At 36.2% G+C, this 24658-nt stretch overlaps 4 protein-coding genes across 6 annotated transcripts; 3 read left to right on the top strand and 1 right to left on the bottom strand.

Annotated features, from left to right (window-relative positions):
• Window positions 1632-6715, top strand: LOC18772496 (ribosome biogenesis protein TSR3 homolog). Of its 3 annotated transcripts, none has more exons than XM_007205672.2 (10): window positions 1632-1942; window positions 2049-2077; window positions 2206-2252; window positions 2705-2770; window positions 3187-3227; window positions 3474-3610; window positions 4805-4895; window positions 5323-5394; window positions 5930-6042; window positions 6378-6715. In XM_007205672.2, exons 1-10 carry the CDS (start codon window positions 1866-1868, stop codon window positions 6497-6499), a joined length of 795 nt encoding a protein of 264 aa, XP_007205734.1. In that variant the 5' UTR covers window positions 1632-1865; the 3' UTR covers window positions 6500-6715. The 3 variants fall into 3 exon arrangements, with proteins under 3 accessions (XP_007205734.1, XP_020420587.1, XP_020420588.1); XM_020564998.1 differs by having other exon boundaries at window positions 1719-1942; window positions 2049-2053; XM_020564999.1 differs by lacking the exon at window positions 2049-2077 and having other exon boundaries at window positions 1719-1942; window positions 2206-2248.
• LOC18775210 (nuclear speckle splicing regulatory protein 1) lies at window positions 8924-10918 on the bottom strand. The gene is made up of 2 exons (XM_007205467.2): window positions 10795-10918; window positions 8924-10122 (listed from the first exon to the last, which is right to left on the bottom strand). Exon 2 carries the CDS (start codon window positions 10051-10053, stop codon window positions 9064-9066), a length of 990 nt encoding a protein of 329 aa, XP_007205529.1. The 5' UTR covers window positions 10054-10122; window positions 10795-10918; the 3' UTR covers window positions 8924-9063.
• LOC18775354 (apoptotic chromatin condensation inducer in the nucleus) lies at window positions 11133-15944 on the top strand. Its single transcript, XM_020567077.1, has 5 exons — window positions 11133-11584; window positions 12565-13930; window positions 14631-14828; window positions 14909-15060; window positions 15160-15944. The coding sequence occupies exons 2-5, from the start codon at window positions 12595-12597 to the stop codon at window positions 15631-15633; spliced, it is 2160 nt and encodes a 719-aa protein (XP_020422666.1). The 5' UTR covers window positions 11133-11584; window positions 12565-12594; the 3' UTR covers window positions 15634-15944.
• On the top strand, window positions 17755-24223 carry LOC18772653 (regulation of nuclear pre-mRNA domain-containing protein 1A). Its single transcript, XM_007208415.2, has 7 exons — window positions 17755-18468; window positions 19522-19769; window positions 20270-20428; window positions 20597-20753; window positions 20886-21028; window positions 21178-21213; window positions 23318-24223. The coding sequence occupies exons 1-7, from the start codon at window positions 18393-18395 to the stop codon at window positions 24074-24076; spliced, it is 1578 nt and encodes a 525-aa protein (XP_007208477.1). The 5' UTR covers window positions 17755-18392; the 3' UTR covers window positions 24077-24223.

Below are 24658 nucleotides of genomic sequence, written 5' to 3'. Positions count from 1 at the left end.
TTTCTCCTCAATTTTTTTTTGATATGTCCTATGTATCTCAGTTTATTCTTTTGATGGATCAGTCAAAAGGTTCCAAAACTATTGATGAATACCTCACTCATGCCAAATCCTTGGCCGATGCACTTGCCTCCATTGACAAAGTCGTTTCCAGTACCAACCTTGTTACTACCATTCTACATCTATGACGCAGATCACATGTCGTCGTATAACTGTTTCATGACGTGTAGAGGACGTCGTTAAATTAAGAAAATTTGTGGGGTACATCTATGACGCAGGTCATGCATCATCGTACAGATGTTTCATGATGTATAGACGACGTCTTTAGATTCACAACAAGCAGTATGGAAAAAAATCTTAACGACGTATGAAAGGCATCGTCAAAATGTAAAAGAAACAATGACGCACATCCCGTGTCATTGAAAACGATTTTAATGACGCATCAAGCGAGTGTCGTGATAACGGTGTCGTAAACTCACTTCGATGACACATTTTAAAAACGTGTCATAGATAATGACATTTAATGATGTGTATTTTCAATGTGTCATTAAATCTATGTCATAAAAAGACACTTTTGTTGTAGTGTAGGTAGAGGCAATACCCAAATCAAATTTTTACTTCCCTTATGCCTATAAATATTGAGGTTCTCCAAGCTTACAAACACACCCCATGGGGAAGCTCTCAAACACTTCTCTAGAGCTCCTCTCCCTTCTCTTCTCTTATGCCTATAAATAGTGAGGTTCTCTACTTTCTTTTTCATCTCTATGCTTAATGAATTTCTAATGCTTAATTTAGGTTCGACAACAAGGATCTAATTAGAGAATTAAGAATACAAGGTTAGGACTAGACATGGGTGGTGGTTCAGACTTCGGCTCGATTGGCATTTTGGTCCCTTAATTTCCAAAATATCGATATTATCGTAATATCATTTTTTTAAAGGAGGGATATTTTAACAAATATCTACTTAGTTATCGTCCATATATCAACATTTTTGCCGATATTATGTTTTCGCGATAATATCAAAGGCGATAATTTCCTTCACGCGCAAGTAAACGGGAATGAAAAATGCTAAGAAAGCGCTTGCACACATAAGGGGATTCGAACCCCTTCCATTCCCTTCCTCTTGCTAAGCCTTATTCAACACACTGCAAACAAGTTTGTGATCTTAAGCTACAACGTCTAACATTTATAACGTCTTTAAAGTTTCTAAAAGCAAAATTTAATGTTACTTTTTATTTTAATATTCCCTAGGATAAATTTCCCTATAAAAAAATTCCCTAGATAAATTTAATCAGTTTAATGTTATTTATTATTGTATTGTGGAGTTGTATTTTTTTGGTTCATATATTATGGAGTTGTATTATTATTCACTATTGAGTTTTAATATTGTTCATTATATGTGATACTAAGTTTGAACTTTATAGGAATTTTTTCTATATAGTACTAAGTTACTCATATATCTTATTTTTATTTATTAATCGAACTTATATATCTTATCCATATGTATAAAATGTAAAATAATATAGTAACTTATTATAACTTAAAAAATATGGTATATTTAATTTTCTTTTACTAATTATTATAAATTTTCTGAAGTCACAATATTTATTAGCTCACAAATATTTTCAAAATCATAGACTTTGATAGTGACTGAAACGAAAAATATTGATGTATCGATAAAATTGGTTAAACTTCAACGTAATAAATGAAAATTACTCTAAAAAATAAGACAAAGAAACCTACCCGCCACAAACGTCTGGTGCATATACCGACTAAAACCCTCCTGTGAAAGCTAAAACCACATCGGCACCATCTGCACAACCAGCCCATTCCCAGTATTGGGTTTTCTGCAGAAACAAAAACAAAAAATGGGTAACAACAAGCGGTTCAAGAACCACAAGCCCCATCGTGGACAATCTAGTCGGACCAATAACCATCTTCCACAGTAAGTTCATTATTCCATTTCTATTTTACACCAAATTCACCGCGTTGCTCTTGATCATCTTCCCTATCTTTCTTTTTTATCTTTTTTATTTTTTTTATTTTTTCAGTGAAGGTGATTCTCTACCATCTGATCAAGGTGCCAATTCATCAGCTTTAATTTTTCATTTTTGCATTAGGGTTGGGCTATAAAGTGTTTGTTATAATTCCAGCTGTGGTATTTTGGGTTTTGAGTTTTAGTGATTGATGGGTTTATTGTTACTTCAGCTACGGAAGAGGAGCCAACGGGTCCCAAAATCCAGCTTGCAATGTGGGTATGCATTTCTTTTCTTGTTGATTTACTACGAACTAATTTGTTTCTCCCTAACTTTCGATTTTTTTTTGCTTGTTTCTTTGCGATTTTGTTATTGAGTGACCCTCTTGAAATTGGTATGCTTTTGTGGATGTTTTTTTTTTCCCACATAATATTAATTTTTTATTCTTATTTTGGGTTATAGTTAAACTGTAATCACTTCTGTGTTATATCACATTCATGTTTAGAAGGGGCTTCGATTGTTTTCTTCTGCCCTTCTTTTCCAGTTCTAGTTTGAGATTTGAGTTATATAAATCTTTTGAAAAAGATATTGGTTAATTTATTTCTAGATAAAGTCCAAACCTTTGGCTTACTCTGCATTATTCTGCGTGTGAAATGGATTTTGAAATATCATCCTCAACTTCAATCTAGTCTTTGAACGTGAAATCATTTGGTGCTATTTTGTTGATTCAGGATTTTGGCCAATGTGATGCAAAAAAGTGCACAGGACGCAAGCTTTCAAGATTTGGGTTTTTGAAAGTAAGTATCCAGCTACGTTTTCCTTTTGAATTACTCATTTGCATTTGAATTTCTATGTTAGCTGGGGGTTTTTTTTTTTCAAACAATAATTTCTTTTATTAAATCAGAATTGGCTTGGGGTATTTAATGCCATGTCTATAAAATTTGCATCTTTAATGTGGATGGTAAATTGTTCATCATATTTGAGGTTATCAATTGGCACTAGGATCTCTACTTTATGGAAATATCACTAGTGTAGTGGAAGTGGAATATTTATCAGATATTTTGGATATGACTTTTTCCAATGGTAAAAAGTAAGTATTTAAAAGAGGCATAGGTCTCGTAACATTTTTTTTCAGTGAAATGCAAGGATGCCAACTATAAATGATGAAAAGTCTTTTGTAGAAGCTTAGCATTAACATTCTTACTTCATGCAGGAATTGCGTGTCAATAATGGTTTTGGAGGAATTGTTTTGAGGTACCTTACTTTATCTATGATGCTAATTAATTTTCTAGAATGATGTCATGTTGCATTGTGTTAGTTTTATATCATCATCTGCATGCCCTGGAATATTATACAGGAAAAAGAAATAAATTATATACCAAAAATCAAGTGAGCATTTGACCTTTCTGATGGTGTAATGGGCAATACTGAATCATTTTATCCTGCTGCGTTCCCGTCATATATGAATTATTTTACTAATGGTGTTTTCCATTTTTGCAGTCCAGTTGGGACGCTTTGTGTCTCAAGAGAAGATTATAGCTTAATCCAGAGAAAAGGATTAGCTGTTGTGGATTGCTCTTGGGCACGCTTGGATGATGTACCGTTTGTGAAGCTGCGTTGCACTGCTCCTCGCCTCTGTATGAGCTTTAGTTCTTCAATCAATTAGCTTACTTGAATTATCTGATTTAAAGTATAATTTGTGGGTACACACAACCAGGAATGTCCCACATGTCTATTAAAAAATAAATATATATGTGCGGACATACTGATTTATCTATATATATATATATATGTGGATTTTTGGATTTTTATAGTAGTTGAAATGTAAAGAGCCATATATATGATAATTATGAAAACACTAAATATGAGGGTACATTTTTCATATGCCACAGTGAAAGCCTCTGAAGTCTCACCCACACTTATTCTCTGTTTTTGGAGTGTGTGAGTTACTCATAAAATAAAGAAAATACAAATACGAGTGCTAGTATCATAGCAAAAGATGAAACTGAAAAAGTACTGACTGTTAGTGACTAGGAAGGAGAGAAGGATTGAACAAAATTGCAAAAGAATGGTTATTTAGTTTTCTTTATTTGTCTGGCTTTATGTTTATTGTTATGTAGTTTCTTAAACATGACTGGTTTGGCTCCAAGATCAAAGCTTGATATGAGTGTCTTGAAAAATGCCATCACATTTGTGGAAGTGGGTGTGACACCGAGCTCTCTCACCATGGACTCATTCTAAGGACAAAGATCATTTTGGTGTGATCATTCCTTGTAGATGTTATAGTTAGTGGATGGGGACATTTGGGACCTGCCATGTCAGTGTTTTGACCAGCTGCATACAATTAGCAGTCTTAGAATAGCTGTTGTAAGCAGGAACACAAATAAAGTAGCTCACAGAGCTGCTATGCAAGGCTTGCAGGCTGAGCTACCCTTTATGTACAGTCTTTCTTATGAATAGAATTTCATATATAGGAAGGCTGCAGTATCTTGATTAATTTTGGTTTCTTAATCTTGATGTATTTGTCTGTATTAATGTTTTTGTGCTCTTTGTAGATTACTTGCCCACTTTACTGTACAGTCTTTCTTATGAAATAGAATTTCATATTTTCATTTAAAAAAATGTGCTAATGCTACTAGTCTAAACGAATAACAACCTTGCTTCTCATTTTTATATGGTACTGCCTATGATAATTATGTTATATGGTGTTGTTATGGGTCATAAAATTTACTGCACTTATGGTACTGCTATGCATGCATGGAGTTGAATTTCCGTGTTCGACGGTTTTCTTCTTACCAGGTCTCTAAAATTTACAAATCATATAATTGCAGTGCCTTGGCTTGTAGCAGCAAATCCGGTAAATTATGGTCGACCCTGTCAACTATCTTGTGTGGAGGCATTATCTGCAGCTTTATTCATATGGTACTAAAAACTCTTTGCTTTACCTTGTGGAGTGAGAAATTTTTTTTATTTTATTGCTGATGTCTTTTTGGACCTTACACCAGTGCAATCTGTCATGCCTGTTTCTTTTACATATTTTTGTAATTGTATGAGAGATATTAAAGATCTATGACTTATATGCTTTCCCATAATAATAAAAGTAAGGCTGTTGCGCTACTGCAGTACAACCTACTGACCCAAGTAGGCCCAACCTAATCAAGGCTTAGGTTTGGAGCCTTTTTTCTCCCAAGCCTTTGGTATGCTTTAAAGGGTGCTACCATTCATCTTTGTGAACTCTTTGTGATGAAATTATTTATCTATTTGGCCCAACAGTTTGATATGTTATCTGCCAGACATGCAGTTGAATTTTTTTCAAATGTTTTTTATTTTATTTTATATGATTTCACAGTGGGGAAGAAGAAACTGCAAATTTGTTGCTTGGAAAGTTCAAATGGGGTCATGGTTTCCTGTCCCTCAACAGGTATGGGTTTAGTTCATTTGTTGAATTGTTTATTTACTTTTGCATAATATGAACTTTAGAATTCATATTCCAGCCAAGAAATTCGAGCTATGTCAGTTGAAACCCATAGCGGACTTAGAATATGTAAACCCAATTCACAAAATGAAGTCTAACTTTCAGTGACACGGGTCCAGCATCATATCTTAAACGTATGGCTGAGTGAGAAAATCCATCTAAAGCCCGTTTTGTGTTTTGAACTTTCACATTGACCTGGGTTGTCATTTCGTTCTGATTTGTTTGCTCAGTTAAAAAGGAAAATTCCATACAATTCTAGATTGACTAGCATTTTCTAACGAGATTAGTGACTGAAATTCAACTATATCCAACTGCTTAAAGTTCATAATGACCACCCAGTATCATGGTGGTATCTCAGTAATCTCCAAATTATTTTCCATAGTATATTGGGATTACTCTCAATCTTTATCAAACTACACAATTATTCTTGACTTTTATGTCTCTAATACTGTTCAACCATTGGCATTTTAAACCGATGCAGGGAACTTCTAAAGGCATACTCTAAATGTGAAAATAGTGCTGATATTATTTCAGTCCAAAATGATTGGCTTTCACAAAATAGTCAACTTCCAAAGGTTCCTGCAGAAGTGAAAGGTATTTTTCACTCTTAAACAACAGAATAGATACTCTTTACATTATACGGGGCTGGTTCATCTGTTGTTTCAACTTCTGTCCCATTAGATTTCAGGGTGCATTTTTTTTTTAATCCTTTACATTTTCATGGAGTATTCTGTTTTGCTCCATCATCTTATCCATCTTAACATCCAGCTGGTGGGTGGTGAAGGGCCATACCTTTTTTGTGGCAAAGCCGTGCCTCGGCCTTAGGGCGATCTGTGTGTTTCTATCGAATGAGGATGATCTTTAAAGAGCCATCTTTGTTGAGAAAGTTATGCGAGTCTCACCATATGTTTGCTTTTTTTCTGTTACAGGAGCGGACGAGTCATCCCTCAGAGAAGATGAGGGCTCTTATGATTCCGACGACGGACTTCCACCACTGGAAAGGAATATGAATCATTTAGACATACAGGAAAGTGATGATGAAAGTGAGTAACGAAGGGAAAATGTTATATTTCCAGTGTGATTTAATATGTAAAAATGCTCTTAAAGACTTTTTCTAGCTGACTCTACTAATATATCCAATCAGCACGTCATTTTGGCTTTTGGTATGTGCTGAGGTTTGTTTAATTAATTATTGTAATTTCAATTCTTTTTGTCTCATGCCAAAACTAAAATCCTTTTGCTCCCCGAGTGACAATTTTTACGTTTATGGCCATGTTTGTCAATTGCAATGCAAAAGGTTGTTACCACTCTCCGCACTACACACACACTCCCATGTTTCAGAAGCGATAATGCTACCAACCTTATCTTTAACCTTCTCCTTTGGATCTCCTCCATTTTTTGCTTGACATGTGTTATTCTCCTACACTTAAAACCATGTTATTAATACATTATACAAGTTAACTTTTTCTTTCCAAGTTTATCCTTATTAAATGTATTCAATTTATCTAAAAAAATTTCACAACTTTCTTACCATCTTATTATTATTTTTTTAAACATCAATTATTTTTTTAAAGAAAATGTCTGCTTTTTTCAAAAAAGAGGAAATGTCCAGTTTTTTTTTTAAACACAAAGGACTTTTTTTTTTTTTTCCTATATAAACCATTTTTGTTAAAAAAAGAAAAAAAGAAAGGGACATTTCCTCTTAAAAGAAGATATTTTCTTTAAAAAAAATAATTGACCTTAGAAAAAAATTAATAAGATGGTAAGAAAGTTGTGAAATTTTTTGGATAAATTGAATACATTTAATAAGAGTAAACTTGAAAAGAAAAGGTTAGCTTGTATCTGTATATATAAAGCAAAAGGCAGAGAATGGTGAAATATTCAAAATACCAGAAAATGCCCTTGGTTAATGCAAACATTAAGAATTGAAATTATTAATTAAATGAGGATAATATGGTAAATTCACAATTTTTCGTATTAAAAAAATTAAAAATAAAAGAAAATTCAGATAATGGATCCTATTTTTACAAATATCCATTATCTTTTTTAATTCTAAAATAAATTTTAATTTTTTTAAAAAAAAACCTCTCGCAAGCGCGGAAGCGCGTGCAGAGAGGCTAGTAATATATTAATGATATTGTTTTAAGTGTAAGGAGAATGACACATGTCAAACAAAAAAAAGGAAAAGATCCAAAAAAAAAAGTTAGAAAGAAAATTACTAGCATTCATTTTTCTCCCAATTGGTTAAGCAGGCCTCCAATTGGTTAAGTGCTTATCTTGTCGATGATCTGTTTGAAATTGTTCATTCTAGATTGGTCTGTTTAGACCAGTGGTGTGTAGTCTGTTTCTTGGGGATTTGCCCCACTACTTGATATATATATATATATATATATACAGTCCCCTTCTATTGAGGGATCCCTCAAATAAATTATTTGAGGGACGCCCTTTAGGTTACCCTACAATTCTTTTCCCAATAATCCAAACCATCTATTTTTTAGGTATTCATTCATAGATCATCCTTACACAAAATTAGACAAATCGAAAACCGTTTCGACATCCAATTGTGTCTTACAAAATCAATGAACACGGTGCTTTAAGAAAAGTACTAAAATTTCAATAACTCAATTGAGTGGTCACATGATATCGGATTCAAGTGATTTTTTGTAGAGATGATCTTTGAATGAGTATCTACAAAATAGACGGTTTGGATTAGTGAAATACAATCCGGAGTGGGGCCTACAAGAGGTGTCCCTCAAATAACTTATTTGAGGGATCTCTCAATGGAAGCTCTCTGTATATATATATATATATATATATATATATATATGGAGCTTATATATATATATATAATACAATTTCTCCCACTCACTTTGGAGTGGATCACTTCACTTTTCGGATTGCCCCAGTCCGGCCCTATGAGGTATTTAGCCCACAAGCCCTACCCAGTTTCGTGGATTCCATGAACTTTTTAAGACAACATTTCAATATTTTGTAGACGACACAAGAAAAGGTCACCATTTTATGTTTCGGATTAACCCATTAACCCTTAATAGATTTCTTTAAAAAGAAAAATTTACCAACATGTAGAGGTGAAGAAGTATGGACCAGAAGGGGTGAAGGGTGGATGGTAGGTTCAATTCCACTGTAACCCAAAAAAAAAAAAAAAAAAAAAAGGTCTTAAAATTCAAACTTACTAGTGGTGCTACTTTCCTCGTCACACAGAAGTTGAGAAACCTATGTTCAGTACCAGTATGCTCTTTTGCACCTGAATTATGAACTCATTTGGTGTTTCTTAAAAAACTGGGGTTTAATATGACAGATTGATATGGTATCACTTAAAAAATATTTCAGTTATTTATTTATTAGTGTAGTGTTTTCTTTTCCACACAATTTACCAGCCATGATTTTGTACTGCTTTAATCACCTTACGCAACATGCTCAAGTCAAATGGTGAAACTGGAAAACAGAAGCACAATAAAAGTCAAATATGGCAACCAGTACTAACTAGAATAAATTATCTGATCCCAAATCGCATCCTTGTACGAGCAAGAAAGGGGGTGGAAACATTACTTTTCTGTTAGTTTTTACAAACTTTTACGACAAGCAGAAATTCATTCACTGTTCTTTAGCTCTTTTCCTTGCCAGATAGCGTTCTTTCGCTGCAGTTAGGGCATCTTCACTTCTTTTATGATGGTTACTCTTTGGTTGGTTTTCTGGTGGCTGTTCAACTGACGAGTGGTCCTGTGCCAACGTGTTTGAAGCTTGCTTTTCATCAGAGGGCTCAACACTACTTTTAGAAATAGTTAAAGTTTCCTCTTGATGCCCCTCTATCACCTCTGGAGAATCTAGTAGCTCCGATGCTGAAGCAATTGCTCTGTCTTCATGTTTCTCTGGCTTGTCCATTTTGACCTGCTTCTCTAGCTGCCCCTCTTTCAAACCGTCAGACTCCAATGGCTCCGATGCTATAGCAATTGGTCTGTCTTCATGTTTCTCTAGCTTGCTTAATTCAGCCTGCTTCGCTAGCTTCCTTGACTTGGCATCTTCTGCCCCAAAAGCAACATTTTTTCCAAGGTTGAAGTAAAAATCAGTCAAGTCTTTCTTCTTGGTAACATCATCTTTCTCCTCACGAAGTTGACGCAGTCGTTCTTCCTCCATCCATTTTGCCTGCTCTGCAAGTTTCCTTTTGTAAGCACTTGTAACAAATTTGTCCTTGTCTGCATAGAGGTGATCCTCTTGGGTTCTCTCTTTAGCAAGTTTTCTCTCATATACTATTTCATGCTCTCGGTTTCGTTCTTCTGCTTTTTTCATTAAATACTGAATATATCTTGGCTTTCTCTCTTCACGATCTTGAGCACGAGGTTGGATAGCTTTCTGTTTCATCTCGTCATAAACTCCATCGTAGTCGAACACCGATGGGTCCTGCTCCAGCGCCTTCCTCTGCTGCTCCTCAATATCCTTGAGAGACTTGTTCTTGGAAGCATGGCGAGAAATTTCTTTCTCAACGTCATTGTCATCATCATCGCCAAAACCGAGAGGTTTAGGGAGAGGAGGCCTTGTTGGCTGCTTCTTCTGCTGCGGCCTAAGGTTCAACCCATACCTACTCATTTTTTTTTGCCTTTCCTGTGTGATGAGTCGAGTCGGTAGGAGTAGGAAGCACTGCTTCTAAATTCCAATCTACAAAGCAGTTAATTTAGCTTCAATTAATTTAGTAGAAAGTATGTTGGGATTAAAGAGCTGTAAAAGTATACACAAACCAGGAAAGCATAGTAATCCAAAATTATAAAGTATTCAGATGAGCTTTCCTAATTGCATAAGGATTCTAATTAACTTTCATAGTTGTAAAAGGCCAACTGCATAAGAATTCTAATTAACCTCCCCCTTTTTTAAAAATATATATATTTTTTACTTCATTAATTTGACAAGATTTATAACAACAAAAAACAACTGAAAAAGTAGTAAAAAAACCACATATCACAATTTTAATACACACCACAAATTATTTCTCATAAAAACAGTTGCTACCCAGTTGCCTATCATAACAATGAATCAGAGAACATGAATGTCCACTAAAGGTGCAATAAACAGGAGAACATGTAAGCAAATAGCACTCCAGGGTTTCACATCATTTTCAACTCTCAAACACAAGATCCATCAAATAATACACAATTGAATCAGTCAAAACCTTAATTTCACTATGTATACGAAAATCAGGGCATGCCCAAATCACCATTTTCTCGAAAAAGAAAGAAGAACCCAAAAGAGAGAGCAATCTGAATTACAAAACCCCAACCAATTTAATCGATTCAAATATCACTGAAACATAAATAAATAAATTAAAATACTCACAGAAGGTGGCAGAATCAGGGGCCGCCAATCGCAAATTCGTTTCGTCTGTTCCTTCACAGAGACGACGAGACTGCAAATCCCATCAGATTTGGGAACGAAGGTGATAAAAAAGAGAGGTTATTTTAGTGAGCCTGGGCCCGACGAACAAGCCCAGTTAAGGCCCAGGTTCTCTTAATGGGCCTACATGGGCCTGAGTTCTCTAACTTCTGCCTCAACCTCTATCCAATCAGACACCTCAGAGCCACCACGTAGGATACGTGACCCAAGGGTATTTCCGGAAACCCGGTAACAAAAATATCACATTTTTAGATGAAAGCCCACTTCGCCTCGTTTTCTTACCTCCTCCTTCGATAACACAAACAAAAAAGAAACTAAAGAAGCAAAATAGGAACCCTAGAAAACCCAAAATCAAATTTCCCAAAACGAAAGAGAAAAGAAGAAAGAAATCGTTTTTGTTGTTTCCGTTTTCCCTCTCTCGCATACTTGTTTTTCACTTCTTTTTTTTTTTGTTTCTCTTTCTCTTTTTTGGTTTGTTTTCGTTTATTTTCAGGAAACGAGAAAATTCACACCGACTCAAGCGCCGGGTCTTTGTTCCATTGGGAGAGCTCTATAAAGATTTAGCCTTGTCAATCTATTTTCTGGGTTTTCTTCATAGATGGTGATGTTTTCTCTGTTTGCTTCTCTAATGGTGGGTTTTGTGTTGTAAATTTAGGGTTTTCAATTTGTCCACTCCCTTTTTTGTGGGCCTTTTGATTCTCTCCTCAAGGCTATCAAGCAAGCGTTCATTCCTGTGAGTCTTGTTATTTAAATCTTTTCGTTTTGTGACGTGTGAATGTGTAATGCATTTTCGTAACTAGGGTTTTGGTTTTTTTTTTTTTTTTTGCTTTTGTGGATTCTTTGTATAAGAAATTGTGTTATTTTCTGCCTCAAAGGTATGGCCTTTGTTTCTAGTTTATCTGTTTTGTTGGATTTGGGGCTTTGCCAAAGTTTTGAATTCAGGATTTCGTATCTAGTTTTTTTTCTTTTTCCGCATTAATTATAAGCTTATCATTTAGTTTTCTCGATGAATTGTGACATAGAGTCTCTATAGAATTTATTATCAGGTATTACCTTCAAATGTTTTTCTTTTTCTCTGCATGACAAGTATTTCTTGATGGATATTTTTTTTTATCAAACATGTTGGTAGATTATGGTCTCTTTGTTTGCACTTTGCTCTTTGCTAAGTTCATGCATCCGAGTTAATTTACTATGATTGTTTAGTATAATGTGTTGGTCATTATTTTTAGTTTATTTGCATGGAATTAGTAATTTGTATTTTTCTTGTCATTTTTTGACGGAAGTATTATTTTTTATAGAGGAAAATTTAACTTTTATTGTAATGCCTTGAGTATAGAACAATTTTTCAGTTTATTTAGCAAGAAGCTTATGGTATGCAGAAATTGTCGAGACCTAGAGACTTTCATTTTTATTGGGGAAATTGGCCAAATAGTGAACTTGAGATTTCAAAATTTTCTTCTATTTTATTTTCAAACCTTTATGTGTATGTTAGCTTCCTTAAATAGTTAAGTGGAAATATCTGCATCTTTGCATTTTTTGAAAGTTATTGCTTCTTGTTTGGTACTTGGTAGCTGCATTTTCTTGTTTATGTATTAACTGAAGTTATTTTCCTTGTTTTTGTGTGGTTTCCTTTTCCTTTTTTTTTTTTTTTTTTTTGGTTGTTGCTGATATTTGTACCATTTTTTTTTTTTTTTGTGTTACTTTAAAAATCAGGATTGAAGGTGAGGTTTTAGTTGAACGAAGATGTCATCACCATATCCAATTCTCGATAATCGACCAATTGATCAATGGAAGGTTACAGAGTTAAAAGAGGAGCTCAAGAAGCGGAAATTGACAACCAAGGGTCTGAAGGATGATTTGATAAAGCGTTTGGATGAAGCAATACGAATTGAAAGGGCAAATAATGGTCTTAATGGTGATCCCCAACCTGTTGTTGGGGTGAAAGTTGTAGAGCCACGTTCAGGTTCTAGAACGCCTAAAAGTATCGGTTCTGGTGGACGTAAAAGGACTGAAAAAGTTGATGTTCCAGTTCAGATTGACAACCGCGCAGCAACCTTGGATCAAGGGAATATTCAAGAAGGTTATATTTTGGTGGATAAAGATGCATGTGCTATTGTTGAAGAGGAGCTGGGTCAATCAACTACTGTGGAATCCACTGTGGAAACCAGTGTTACGGTCACCGAGAGTGTGGTAACTGAGGAAGTAGTAGTTGTGCAAGATTCACAGAACACTGAAGCCAATAAGGGGAATGGGAATTCAAAGCCCCTACTGGAGAATGAGGACCCAAAGCCCCAGCTTGAGAATGAGGATCCAAAGCCCCAGCTGGAGAATGAGAAACCAGAGCCCCAGCTGGAGGATCCAAAGCCCCAGCTGGAGAATGTTGATCTAAAGCCCCAGCTGGAGAATGAGGCTCTAAAGCCCCAGTTGGAGATTGAGGATCTAAAGCCCCAGCTGGAAAATGAGGGTTTAGAGCCTACAGCCAAGGATGACATGCTCGGCTCTTCTGCTCCGAACTACCAGGTATCTGAGGTCAGCATTTTAGGGTCTGAAGTAAAATATGATTCTATTTCTACTGATTCTGTCTCAATTAATGAAACGATTGAACTAAAGGATAATATAATTGCTGATCATGTCAAATTAGAATTAGATATTGTTAAGCCGGAGATGGTGGACCCATCATCCAGCACTGTTGTTCCAGTCAGTGGTGATTCACATCCAATGGATGTTGACGAGCCACTTGAGGACAAGGCATCTCTTGGAGAGAAAGATGACAACATTACAAATGCAGACATTAGCAAGAAAAATGATAATGCGGATTTGGGGTACTCAGAAATATTAAATTTAGAGAGAAGTTCTGGAGATGATTCTATGGAAGAAGATGTGTTGGACAGTAAACAAATTGATTCAAAATATAGTTCTGACGATGTGGGAGATATTGGTGAGAAAAATGAAGTTCCTATTGTGAATGAGGAAAGTTGTGCTGGTATTGTGGGAGATGATATTGCCACAGACAAAAATGATGTAAGTGTTGAGAACAAGAATCATCCAGCTCTTCCTGCTGAGAAAAGAAAGCTTAATGGTAAGCATTGCAGCCAGTGTTTCTTGATACTATTTTATTTTTCAACCCATCTGTTACATTACTAACCGTGTAAACATCTGTGTGAGTTGGGATCCATAAAGTTTATGCATTTGACATCTGAAACATATATTATCTTCATGCAATTTCGAGCTATCTGCGGTGCATACATGTAATAAGGGCATTTGTATATCACAAAGAACACATTTTTCTTTAGGAGTAGGGATTAATACTACCCACCCATTTATGACTTTTAATAAATAGTCAACTAGTCTCTTTAGTTTTAGTTGTTTCTTTATGTAATAAATAGGGTCTTGGAATACTAATGAACTACCTAAAATTACAAGGACAACAAGGTTTTATAGGAATTCTACTATTATTAATGATTTGTTGGACTTTTGGAAATGTCTTTAAGGAGAAGTGAGAGTCATTCTTAGTGTATAAAGGGACAGATAACTTTGTGATGAATATAATCAGTTTCTGAATGTACCTTGATTCCCGTTAGAAATTTTAGGCTTCAATGTTCTGCCTTTTACTTATTGTGTAAGTTTTGATTACTTTTTGTTCCCCACATCTGCATGATTCCTGTACTTGTTTGAAATAATATCATATGTTTGGCTCTGTACATTGTTTTTTTTTCCCCTTTCCCCATTAAAGAATCTGGTATTAGTATGCCCTTTTTATTGGATAACTTCCCTTGCAGATCAAGCAGCAGTTGGAAGCAATGAGCCTGTAAAGAGGCGCAGGTGGAACTCTGAAAACCTTAAAGTTCCAGAGCTGCAAAGCCCTCTTCAAACACCTTCAGTCACACCCAAGGATACTTTCCAGACCCCCGGTTTGAAGCGTAGCTTTTCAAGATCGAACTCTACAATGAGTGAGGATGCCCCCAAGGAACGTGTTGGTGAGTCATTGTTCTTTTCTTGTATCTGATTAATGTCCAGCAACATATGCTTTGGTTCCTTATATCTTTGTTTGTTGCAGTTCCACCATCGCAGAAGCCTCCAACTAATTCCCTTAGAATTGATCGTTTTCTGCGACCTTTCACCTTGAAAGCTGTGCAAGAACTTTTAGGCAAAACTGGGAAGGTTACTGATTTCTGGATGGACCACATCAAGACTCATTGCTATGTTACTGTGAGACTCTCTCTCTCTCTCTCTCTCTCTCTCTCTCTCTCTCTCTCTCATATAGAATGAAACTCATCCCGTCCTCATGAAATTACTGTGTTTATGCAGTATTCATCAGCGGAAGAAGCCTTGGAGACACGGAATGCTGTGTATAACCTACAGTGGCCTCCCAACGGTGGGCGCCTTTTAGTGGCCGAGTTTGTTGATCCCCAGGAAGTGCAAACACGGGTTCAGATTCCTCAGACTCCTGCTACACCCATCAGTAGCGGTCCCGCTGTTCCTGTTGCCCCATCCACCTCACAGCCGCAGCCTTCACCCCGTCAACCTAGGCAGCAGCAGCAGCAGCTTCCGCCACCTCCTTCTCTTCCACCTCCACCACCTTTGACTGCCCCTTCCTCAGCAAGAGAACGGCTTCCTTTGCCTCCCCCACCTCCTCTACCAGAGAAACTTGATACACCGATTGTCACTTTGGACGATCTCTTTCGAAAAACCAAGTCAACTCCTCGAATCTATTACTTACCTTTGTCGGAAGAACAAGTGGCTGAAAAACTTGCAGCACAGGGCAAAAATGCCAAGCAGTAGGAGCATCGCCACAGTCCATCCATGGCTGCTGTTCAGATTTTCTTTTCAGTCTGTCAGTATGTTAGATGTAGGGAAGTGTCTTGTAATTGCATGTTTAATCGATTTTGGTTATTATGAAATCTTGTTGATGGTTGAGAGGGCCTGAAGACCAAGTGTTTTTCTATATTAGTATTAGAACCCTTATAGACTGAGCCTTATTTATTGGCTTGTGGATCCATTTGTATCTTCGTTTACTTTGGAAGTAGAGTTCCAATTTCACATTACTTTAAACTGATGGAGCCTAAATTATATTGATGAATCTGGATTTTGAATTTTGGAAAATGGGTTTAGGGATGTTGCTTCCTAGGGTAATTAGGGTTGCAGGATAAGCTCTTTGGAATGAGAGCTGAGCACAACATCCATTGGAAACAGGTTTTTCCCTGTTTCAAAGTCTCCTCATCATCAGCTATGCATTTGGGCAAACAGGGCACACCAACTTGGAAGCTCTCATGTAATCGCACACGAACTTAGAACATCACTTTGAGTAGTCGCACGTCAGTAAAGAGTGTTCAATTTCAATAGACGCCATTAATATCAAGGAATTCTGGTAAGACATGGTCGAGCAGGTGAAAAAGTTAGGGTGTGTGTGTGTGTGTGCTAGGTTTCCCTCTATTAGTACTAGTTTCTGTCGTATAAATTTGTCGCTCACTCATATTAATGGATTGATTGTTGAAGATGGAGTTACACTGGTATTACAATAATTTCTCCTCGTTGAGTGTTCAAGATGGGGTTGACCAGTTTTGATCATGAGAGAACATTTAGGGGAGGGATTGAAACTCAACAACGAGAATTCCACTTGATTTGAGGACCTTATTTTGAAAAGTTTTCTTGATAGTCTTTTGTCAGAAGGGCAAATTTGTGTTAAGGACTACTTGCCATCTATTAGATATGCTAGTGGGTTAATTTTTTTTATTTTATTTTTACATATACCAATATGTGATTCAATGTCTGAGATTATAAATTCTTAACATAAAATCCTTAAGGGAAATTTGCATAAATATCACCTGAATTTTTGGGCATGTGCGTTAATATCACCTGAACTTTGAATTTTTATTTTTAACCACCTAGACATTGTAAAGTGTTGCAATCTACCACTTATGTCTAACTCCGTTAAAATTTCGGTTAAGTTTAATAGTCGTTCTGTCAACTCACTATAACTAAAAATAATTATAAAAAACATAATTTAGAAATAAATAAAAATTAACGTAATTGCACCACACCTTCCCTAGCCCTGCCCTTTTCCAACGCCAATTCTAAAGATTCAAAACTCATTTTTATCATTTCATACAAACTTTAGAAAAAAAATCAGAAATCCATCACCTGTGATATATACCATTTATATTAGATTTAATTTTAATTTGGTGCATAGGCACAGCCATAGCATGCTCATTCATGGTTGCGTCGATGAGTGTAATTAGGTTATTTATTTATTTTTATTTTTTGGAAACTGCTGTGTAATCAGGTTAACTTTTTTATTTTTATAATTATTTTTAGTTAGAGTGAATTGACAAAAATGCCTTTAAATTTAATGGAAGCTTTAACGGAGTTAGACATAGGTAGTGAATTGCAACACTCTACAAAGTTCAGGTGGTTACAAATAAAAATTAAAAGTTCAAGTGGTATTAGCGCACAAACTTAGAAGTTCATGTGACATTTATGCAAATTTCCCAATCCTTAATGGAGCATTCCCTATTCGTATATGATTAATGAGAAAAAACATGGACCATATATGAAGGAGAAATAACTATTCATTTACAGTATCCTAATTAGCTTATTAGACGTTTTAGGTCAATTAGCTAGAGTAGTAAATCCACCTCCTTGTACTGAAGTTCAAGTCCCCTCCTCGTAGATTAGAGAGTAGTTTAGACTTTTCTTGTTTAAAAAAGAGAGGATGATTTTAGCTTATGAGGGTGTTTAGACTAAATGGTGTGCTAAATGTTTTTGTTTTTTGATCCAATAAGAACCAAAACTTTAAACATGAAAGAAAGTGTAAGTGGATAAAAGAGGAGTCGGAAAATCAGCTCCCTAAAAAGACTGTATTGTATTGTGAAAACTATATTGTATTGTGAAAACAATTGTATAAAAAGAAACAAAATAAAATTGGGGTAAATCTGCAGATCCGTTTTAGTTCACGTTGGGTTTTAGACATTAAAAAAACATTGAGTTACTCCCTCAAAACTGTTTACGCCAATGGCCCCCCAAAACTGAAAAAACCTCTTTTTTTATCTGCAACTCTCTCTCTCTCTCTCTCTCTCTCTCTCTCTCTCTATGTTAGAAGCGTTTCTCTTTGCCAATCCCCTAATAGAAAACCGTTTCTAGGGTTTGGCAGATTCAACAATTCTTCTCTTTCATCAATCGCACTTGAATCTCACATACAGACTCTCTCTCTCCAAGCAATCATCACATTCTTTAATTTGCTCAACGTCGTCGTATTGCTGGTGCAAGTACTTTCTGAAGTCTAATTCTCCATTTCTTTACATTTGCTCCAATCTTGTTGCTGCCTTCCGCTAATTGGAGCTGCTTCGTTCTTGATTTTGGGGTTCAAGTTCAAAAGTTTACGAGGTTTTATTTGAAGTCCTGCAAAGGGTTTTTGCTTTTTTGAATTTTGAAGATTCTTTTTTGTTTTTCTTGACCCTGGTAAAGAACAGTGCTTTAGGGTATCTTGTTTTATATATTTTTCTGGTGGGGTGGGTGGTGAGAAGGCATTCTTGAGGTAGGATATGAATAGTGTATTCAGTGAGCAGATACTTGCAGACAAGCTCTCGAAGCTCAACAGCACCCAGCAATGCATTGAAAGTATCCTTTTCTGTTAATAAATTAGAAAGTTCTTTATACCTTTTAATCTTTGGTTACATTCTTGGGTGCTGGTGTAATTGGGACTCTGTGGTAGCGGGTATGGGTCCAGATGGTAGCTACATCTCTGCTGTGAGAAAAATGGATTTATAAGGTTGTATCTAAATTTCTCTGAATGCACTTACTTGATTTTTGCTCTAATTGATGAACAGTTGTCACATGTTGTGGAATTGGTAATTTGGCTTTTCATGGTCTGGTTTTCTGTTTGGATTATGCTTTACTTGATGGGGATAAAATTCGAATTATCTCGCTTTTGACGTAGTTTGCTAAAACGGGACATGGAAAGGATAGCTGATTTTAAACTTTGAGTTGCTTCTATAGAAACCAACAAAGGTAAATTCCAAAATTTATTGCTTGTGTGCTGTCGGTTGGTTGAAGGAGATGGCTTGATTTGACTGTTTTTACCATTTTGCTTCCTTTGTCAAGTTCAGCATTTTCAATGTTGTAAAGAGTACCCTTTTCTTTCTTAACGGAAGTTTGTTAGCTAATATGGTACTTCTGAATTCATGATTAAATTTTGCTTTAAAAAATAGGGGAAAACAATAGAATTTAACTTTCCAGAATTGTGGAAGAAGTCTATTGAATGGTTGATGAAGCCTAACTGGGAACTAAGTGATGGTTTGCTCCTTGGAGGAGTAGATGCACAACACCATTCATTTAATTCTATGAGTACCATCAATCTGCATATCAAGCTGGTTTGGTTTATGACTTACATTAGTGAAAACATCAAATGTTTTCAAATGTTGGCTAGATGACAGTACATGCACAAGATACATATGATTGAAGCCCAATTTGAATAACCTTTTGGCCTATTGCTCATTTATTTATTTATTGGTTTCAATTTTAAACATTTTTTATTATAAAAAATTTCATTGAAGGTTGAGTTTAAAGTTTAAAAAACGTGCCGGAGTCTACTTCTTGTTAACTTGAATGCATTCTGAAGCATTGTTGTTTAATGTCTCTGGTAAAATGCGGTTTCCTTGACTTTATAATAAGCTTTGTCACATTGGTGTATATTTCACCGAAGCAAAGCGGAACTGGTTGTTACAACATGGGATAAACAATTCCATAATGCACAGATGGTTCAGAAAGTTCCTCTCTTGTATCTTGCAAATGACATCCTACAGAACAGTAAGCGTAAAGGAAATGAATTTGTTACCGAGTTTTGGAAGGTTCTTCCAGCTGCGCTCAAAGTTGTTATTGAGGAAGGCGATGATCATGGAAAGACTGTTGTCTCTAGATTAGTAAGTTCCTCTTTCATTTATTTTGTTTCAGTTAGCAAATCCAGCAACTGATAGCATGAACCTATAGCCACTAATTGAAAATGCAGTGTTATACTAATAACAAATTTAGAGTTAGGTATTGCTGTCACAATTTTTTAATTTCAATCTTGAATATTTTTCAAGGAAATTGTTATTAGCACTCCAAAATAGTCGTCCTGCACAGCTCCCTCCCTTATTTTTTTCATTAGTGAGGAGTGCCAATAACATCTTCCTTTTTTTAACCATAAGTAGGCGGACAAGTAATAGGTTTTGGGTATTTAACATATATCTGTTTGAACTTTTAACATAAATATTCTTCTCTCCCTCTTTACCTGGTCCAAAGAATGCTAGCTGACTCTACTTATATTTTAATCATGTGCACCAGTCTAACTGTAAGAATTTTTGATCAACTGGTTTATTAATTCCTTCTACGATGTACAAAATGGCTCAACTTGGTTTGCTATCTCTTACAAATTTTTTAGGTTGGAATATGGGAAGAGAGGCGAGTATTTGGGTCTCGTGCCCGGAGCCTCAAAGAACTAATGCTTGGGGAAGAAGTGCCTCCACCCTTGGAATTCAACGGCAAGAAGCGCTCACGTTCAGTCAGAATTGTAAAAAGAGATTCACGCTCTATCAGAACGGTGAGCATAAGAGCTTCTGTTATAGTTCCTTTCCCATTTTGCTTCATTTTATTTCTATGTGACTACCATATCTGCAGAACTAAGTCTTTTGTTCAACTTAAGACATGTTCTGCTCCTGTATTTCTACTTATTTGAGTGATTGCTAACTTCATAATATTTGGAAACCAGAAACTTTCCATTGGTGGTTCAGCTGAGAAGATCGTATCTGCATTTCACTCAGTGATCAGTGAACATCCCACTGAAGATGCTGAGATGAGTAAATGCAAATCTGCAGTTCATCGTGTAAGGAAGTTGGAGAAAGATGTTGACATAGCCTGTACTAATGGTAAAGTATCTTTGGTTATGACTAGAAATAATTTTAGCTCTTTCAGAATTACGTCCTTTTGCATAAGGGCATTTAAGTCTTGCCTGATTTCCAAAATTGTGGCCTCTTAACCCAATTTTCTTTTATCTTCAGCAAAGGATCCAAAGCGGAAAACTTTATCAAAAGAACTAGAGGAGGAAGAAAATCTTTTGAAGCAATGTATTGAAAAACTTAAATTAGTTGAAGCAAGTAGAGTAGCGCTTGTATCTCAATTAAAAGAAGCTCTGCATGAACAGGTATTGAATCAAGCCATTTATAAATAAATAAAAATTGTTCATCAGGTTTCTAGTTCGAAAACACGCAAATAAGGAACCATGTTGTGCTCCCTTCAACAAGAAGCTTTTCATGTTGTACGCTTCTGCTAACTTTCTGGAAACTTTGTCAGGAATCTGAACTGGAGAATGTTCGGACTCATATGCAGGTATGTCTCTAATGATTGAATCTTTCAATAAATTCTTCTTCTTGTTGTTGTTCGTGTTTTTTTTCCCTGCTTTTGTTTAAAGTTTTATGAGATGGAGTGTTTGCATGTTATAAAATTTTACCTTTGATCATCATGCCATAGTGTGTACTGGAAGATTGTTGGATAGTTATGTGGCACATTGTATTTTCATGATTTAGAATGCTATATTGCCTCTTCTTTGGTAAATTATAAGGTAACATCCACTTGGCCACTGGAAACTGTTACAAGAAGGGGTGCCAAAATTTTGTCATTTAACATCCAAACCAAACGAGTTACTCTCCTCTTCCATAGACAGGTACAAGTTTCTGGGAAGACCAAAATGAAAACAGGATACAACCTTCTCATCGTTATCCTTTTGGATTAAGTGTCTTACTTGGGCAAGAGACAACCAGAATGATATAGTGTCAGTGGAGAAGGGAAGTGGCTATTGATCTTTGGTTTTCTGTGTTATTTTTCCCCTCGTGGTGTAATTTCCTTCCATTTTTGTTAGTTACTAAAGTTGAACCCAGATCTGGGCTGTCTCCTAACCAAAGGTCGCTGGGAGCTAGCTCACATCTTTAGGACTTTAGAAGATGAAGTTAGTTATTTAAACCTAACATCAAGGGATTTTGTGAAATTTTGTAATTACATATGGTGGTTTGCTTGACGACTGATAAACTGGAGAACAGAGTAGAGAAGGAATGCAATTTCTGCCTTAACTGAACTTTAAAAACTTCACATTTTTTTCTTTGAAGGACCCACTAGTGTAGTGGTTTGGAGCAATTCCTCCCTCAGGAAAGGTCCTGGGTTCGAGTCCTAGCATCCGTGTGGTGTGTGTGAGTTTAGTATGTTATCGTCCCTCTCAATAGGAAGGTCTTCAAAAAACGTTTTTTTTACTTTTCTTGGAATATACATTCAGGTGTGAATTGGGTTGAACAATCACTAGTCAGACAGAAACGCCACATTGTGTCCGTGTCCTGTCCATGTATTTAGGGTAGTGGGTAACGCATAAGTGGGCATGCCCTAACCTGCTTTGACATACCAAATTGCCACCCATGGTCAAAACTGTTGCAACGCTTCTTAATTTTCATGTTGGTTTGATTATTAGTGAACTGTTAGTTGATGAGTCAATGTAATTTTTTTCAAAATACATGCAAGTTGGTGCTAAAAATTGAGGGCAGCTGTGGTAGCTGTTACAACTGTTGCTGTGCTTGAGAAATGGCCTTAATTTCCATTACAGCAGAAGTTGCTGAATTGGGGAAATTTTCAAAGCATGTATAAGTGAAAGCTAAAAAAATAAAAAATAAAAAATAACAAAAGTTGTCTAACAAACCTTGAGATTTGGTTCTGAGCCTCTTACGAGACTTTTGCTGTAGGAGTGCTATTGGTTAGTACAAGTTCAGGACATTTGCTCTTTTGTCAATACCATTCATTATAATGGAAGTCCAGTATTCTTATAAACATATAATGGGCTTTACATTACAGTGGCTTGCCTTTATGGAGGAGAATTTTGGCATTGGGACTTTTGTGTGTGATGATGACCAGCTCTCCTGTTACTGTTGTTACGGTTCTGAGAAAGACTTTGTTGTTGCATGACCCTACACTAGGCCAGAGCATGTTTAGTTGGTCATGGACAAACATGTACGCTGTCTAGTCCAATTGTATCATCTCAAATTTTCAGTGAACTTTGTGCTAATAGATGCATTCAATTCCCACTCTTAATATCATACTTGCAAGTGTTGCATGGATCTCAAGCTAGTTTTTAATTCTTTCGTTGTGATTATGAGATCATGCAAAATAAATTATCTAGTACATCAAAGCATTTGACATGATGATATAAAATTGTTGTGATAAGTTCCAAGTCTACTATCTTTTGCCCCCCTAATTTATTGGACCTTGATAATTTAACATGTGTCTTGTTGTGTTGTGTCAAGTAAAGAATACGAGTCTTGCTCTCGAAGTCATTAGTTCTCTATTTGTCTGCAGTAGGTACAGATATAGGGATAACTATTATTTAGCTTCATTATAGTAACATTTGACCAATGGATCATCCGACTGCTAAGCTGATATATTTTGACAAGTGTAGGTAGCACAGGCACAGGCAGAAGAAGCCACGAACATGCGGAAGCGACTCAATGATGAAGACTATGTATTTAAACCATCAAGTGCGACTAGTCCACCGACTGATGGAAATTCTAAAGGGGGACAAACACCTAGGAAATCAGCTGCAGCCATTGCAGCTTTGGTTGCAGACAAGCTTGCTGCTTCTAGTTCTTCTCAATTGATTATGACTTCTGTTCTTTCTACTTTCGCTGCTGAAGAAGCGAAGAACGCTGGTCTGACAAAGCCCTCCACGTCTTCAAATTCATTCACATCCATGCCCAAGAGTTCGGGGACTGATTCAATGTCCAAACCTGAAAGGTCCATACCAGTTTCAGATGCCAATGTTTTTATTTCAGCACAGCCGCCTGCTGTGCCGCCAAACCATTCATACCAATCAGCATTGGTTCCCCAACCTCAGAATCAAGCCCCCACCTCTCAAGGTCAATTTCACATGCTTCCAAACCCACCCTCCCAACAATATTTACAGCCAGCAGGAGGGGTCATGAGCTCATATGGTTATGGGAGCATTCCACCTTTGCCTCTAGGACCACCACCTCCCCCGCCTCATATGGTGAGTCCAATGGTGCCTTTGACTCAACAGCCATTGCAAATGAATCAACAGGCCGTACAAATTACCCAGCAGCAACCAATACCCTTAACTCAGCAACCTCCAGCTCCTAGTTTCCGACCACTTCAGCCACCTGGAATGGTGTATTACGGTCATCCTCATAATTCTCAGTGAATTAGAATTATTTAGGTAGACAGTATAACCAATGTGAAATTTGCATAACTTAGGTAGGAAGTGTAACCAATGTGAAATTTTGAGGAAAAAAACATTTTGTGCCGAGATCAAAATTTTTGTTTATTCATTTGTGCGGCTTTGTGTTTTTTTTTTTCGTTTCTTCTGAGATCAGCATTTTGGCTCTAATTTCTGGGGTCAGCATTTTCGCTTTTAGGATCCAATATAAATTTAATCGGTCGGATAAATATCCATATCATTTTCCCAACAATATTTTTGGATAATTATTATAGCCAAACATCGTAGTTGAAGGTTACTCCAAGCTTGTATTAGAAATGATCAAGCACACCCTACAAAATTGTTTGTACACTCCTGGAATCTGGATATCTCCTACCCACTGCAGCAAAGCAACTTAATCAGGTTCTTATGATGCATATCTACAACCCACAGCATATCTCGAAATTGTTTGTAGTTGAAAGTTGAAGGACCTTAAATCTTATCTGTGCAAGTAGAAGAAAAAGAGATTCTGAACAGATTTGAAGAATTTGATCAAATAGAGCTCATTTGCATACCATCCTATTCAAA

The sequence above is a fragment of the Prunus persica genome, chromosome G6 (assembly GCF_000346465.2).
Source record: "Prunus persica cultivar Lovell chromosome G6, Prunus_persica_NCBIv2, whole genome shotgun sequence".
Taxonomy (NCBI): Eukaryota; Viridiplantae; Streptophyta; class Magnoliopsida; order Rosales; family Rosaceae; genus Prunus; species Prunus persica.
The sequence above is the reverse complement of the archived record's forward strand: the minus strand, read 5'-3'. Positions and strand labels throughout refer to the sequence as shown.

What these genes read in the sequence shown, in the direction of transcription:
- LOC18772496 (XM_007205672.2), top strand. Translation starts at nt 1,866, where the DNA reads ATGGGTAACAACAAGCGGTTCAAGAACCACAAGCCCCATCGTGGACAA. An exon ending in ACCAATAACCATCTTCCACA is followed by an intron (nt 1,943 to 2,048) that starts GTAAGTTCATTA and finishes TTATTTTTTCAG; the next exon opens with TGAAGGTGATTCTCTACCAT. An exon ending in CAAGATTTGGGTTTTTGAAA is followed by an intron (nt 2,771 to 3,186) that starts GTAAGTATCCAG and finishes TACTTCATGCAG; the next exon opens with GAATTGCGTGTCAATAATGG.
- LOC18775210 (XM_007205467.2), bottom strand. Translation starts at nt 10,053, where the DNA reads ATGAGTAGGTATGGGTTGAACCTTAGGCCGCAGCAGAAGAAGCAGCCA.
- LOC18775354 (XM_020567077.1), top strand. Translation starts at nt 12,595, where the DNA reads ATGTCATCACCATATCCAATTCTCGATAATCGACCAATTGATCAATGG. An exon ending in TGCCCCCAAGGAACGTGTTG is followed by an intron (nt 14,829 to 14,908) that starts GTGAGTCATTGT and finishes TGTTTGTTGCAG; the next exon opens with TTCCACCATCGCAGAAGCCT. An exon ending in AGACTCATTGCTATGTTACT is followed by an intron (nt 15,061 to 15,159) that starts GTGAGACTCTCT and finishes GTGTTTATGCAG; the next exon opens with TATTCATCAGCGGAAGAAGC.
- LOC18772653 (XM_007208415.2), top strand. Translation starts at nt 18,393, where the DNA reads ATGAATAGTGTATTCAGTGAGCAGATACTTGCAGACAAGCTCTCGAAG. An exon ending in ATTCACGCTCTATCAGAACG is followed by an intron (nt 20,429 to 20,596) that starts GTGAGCATAAGA and finishes TTTGGAAACCAG; the next exon opens with AAACTTTCCATTGGTGGTTC. An exon ending in ATGTTCGGACTCATATGCAG is followed by an intron (nt 21,214 to 23,317) that starts GTATGTCTCTAA and finishes TGACAAGTGTAG; the next exon opens with GTAGCACAGGCACAGGCAGA.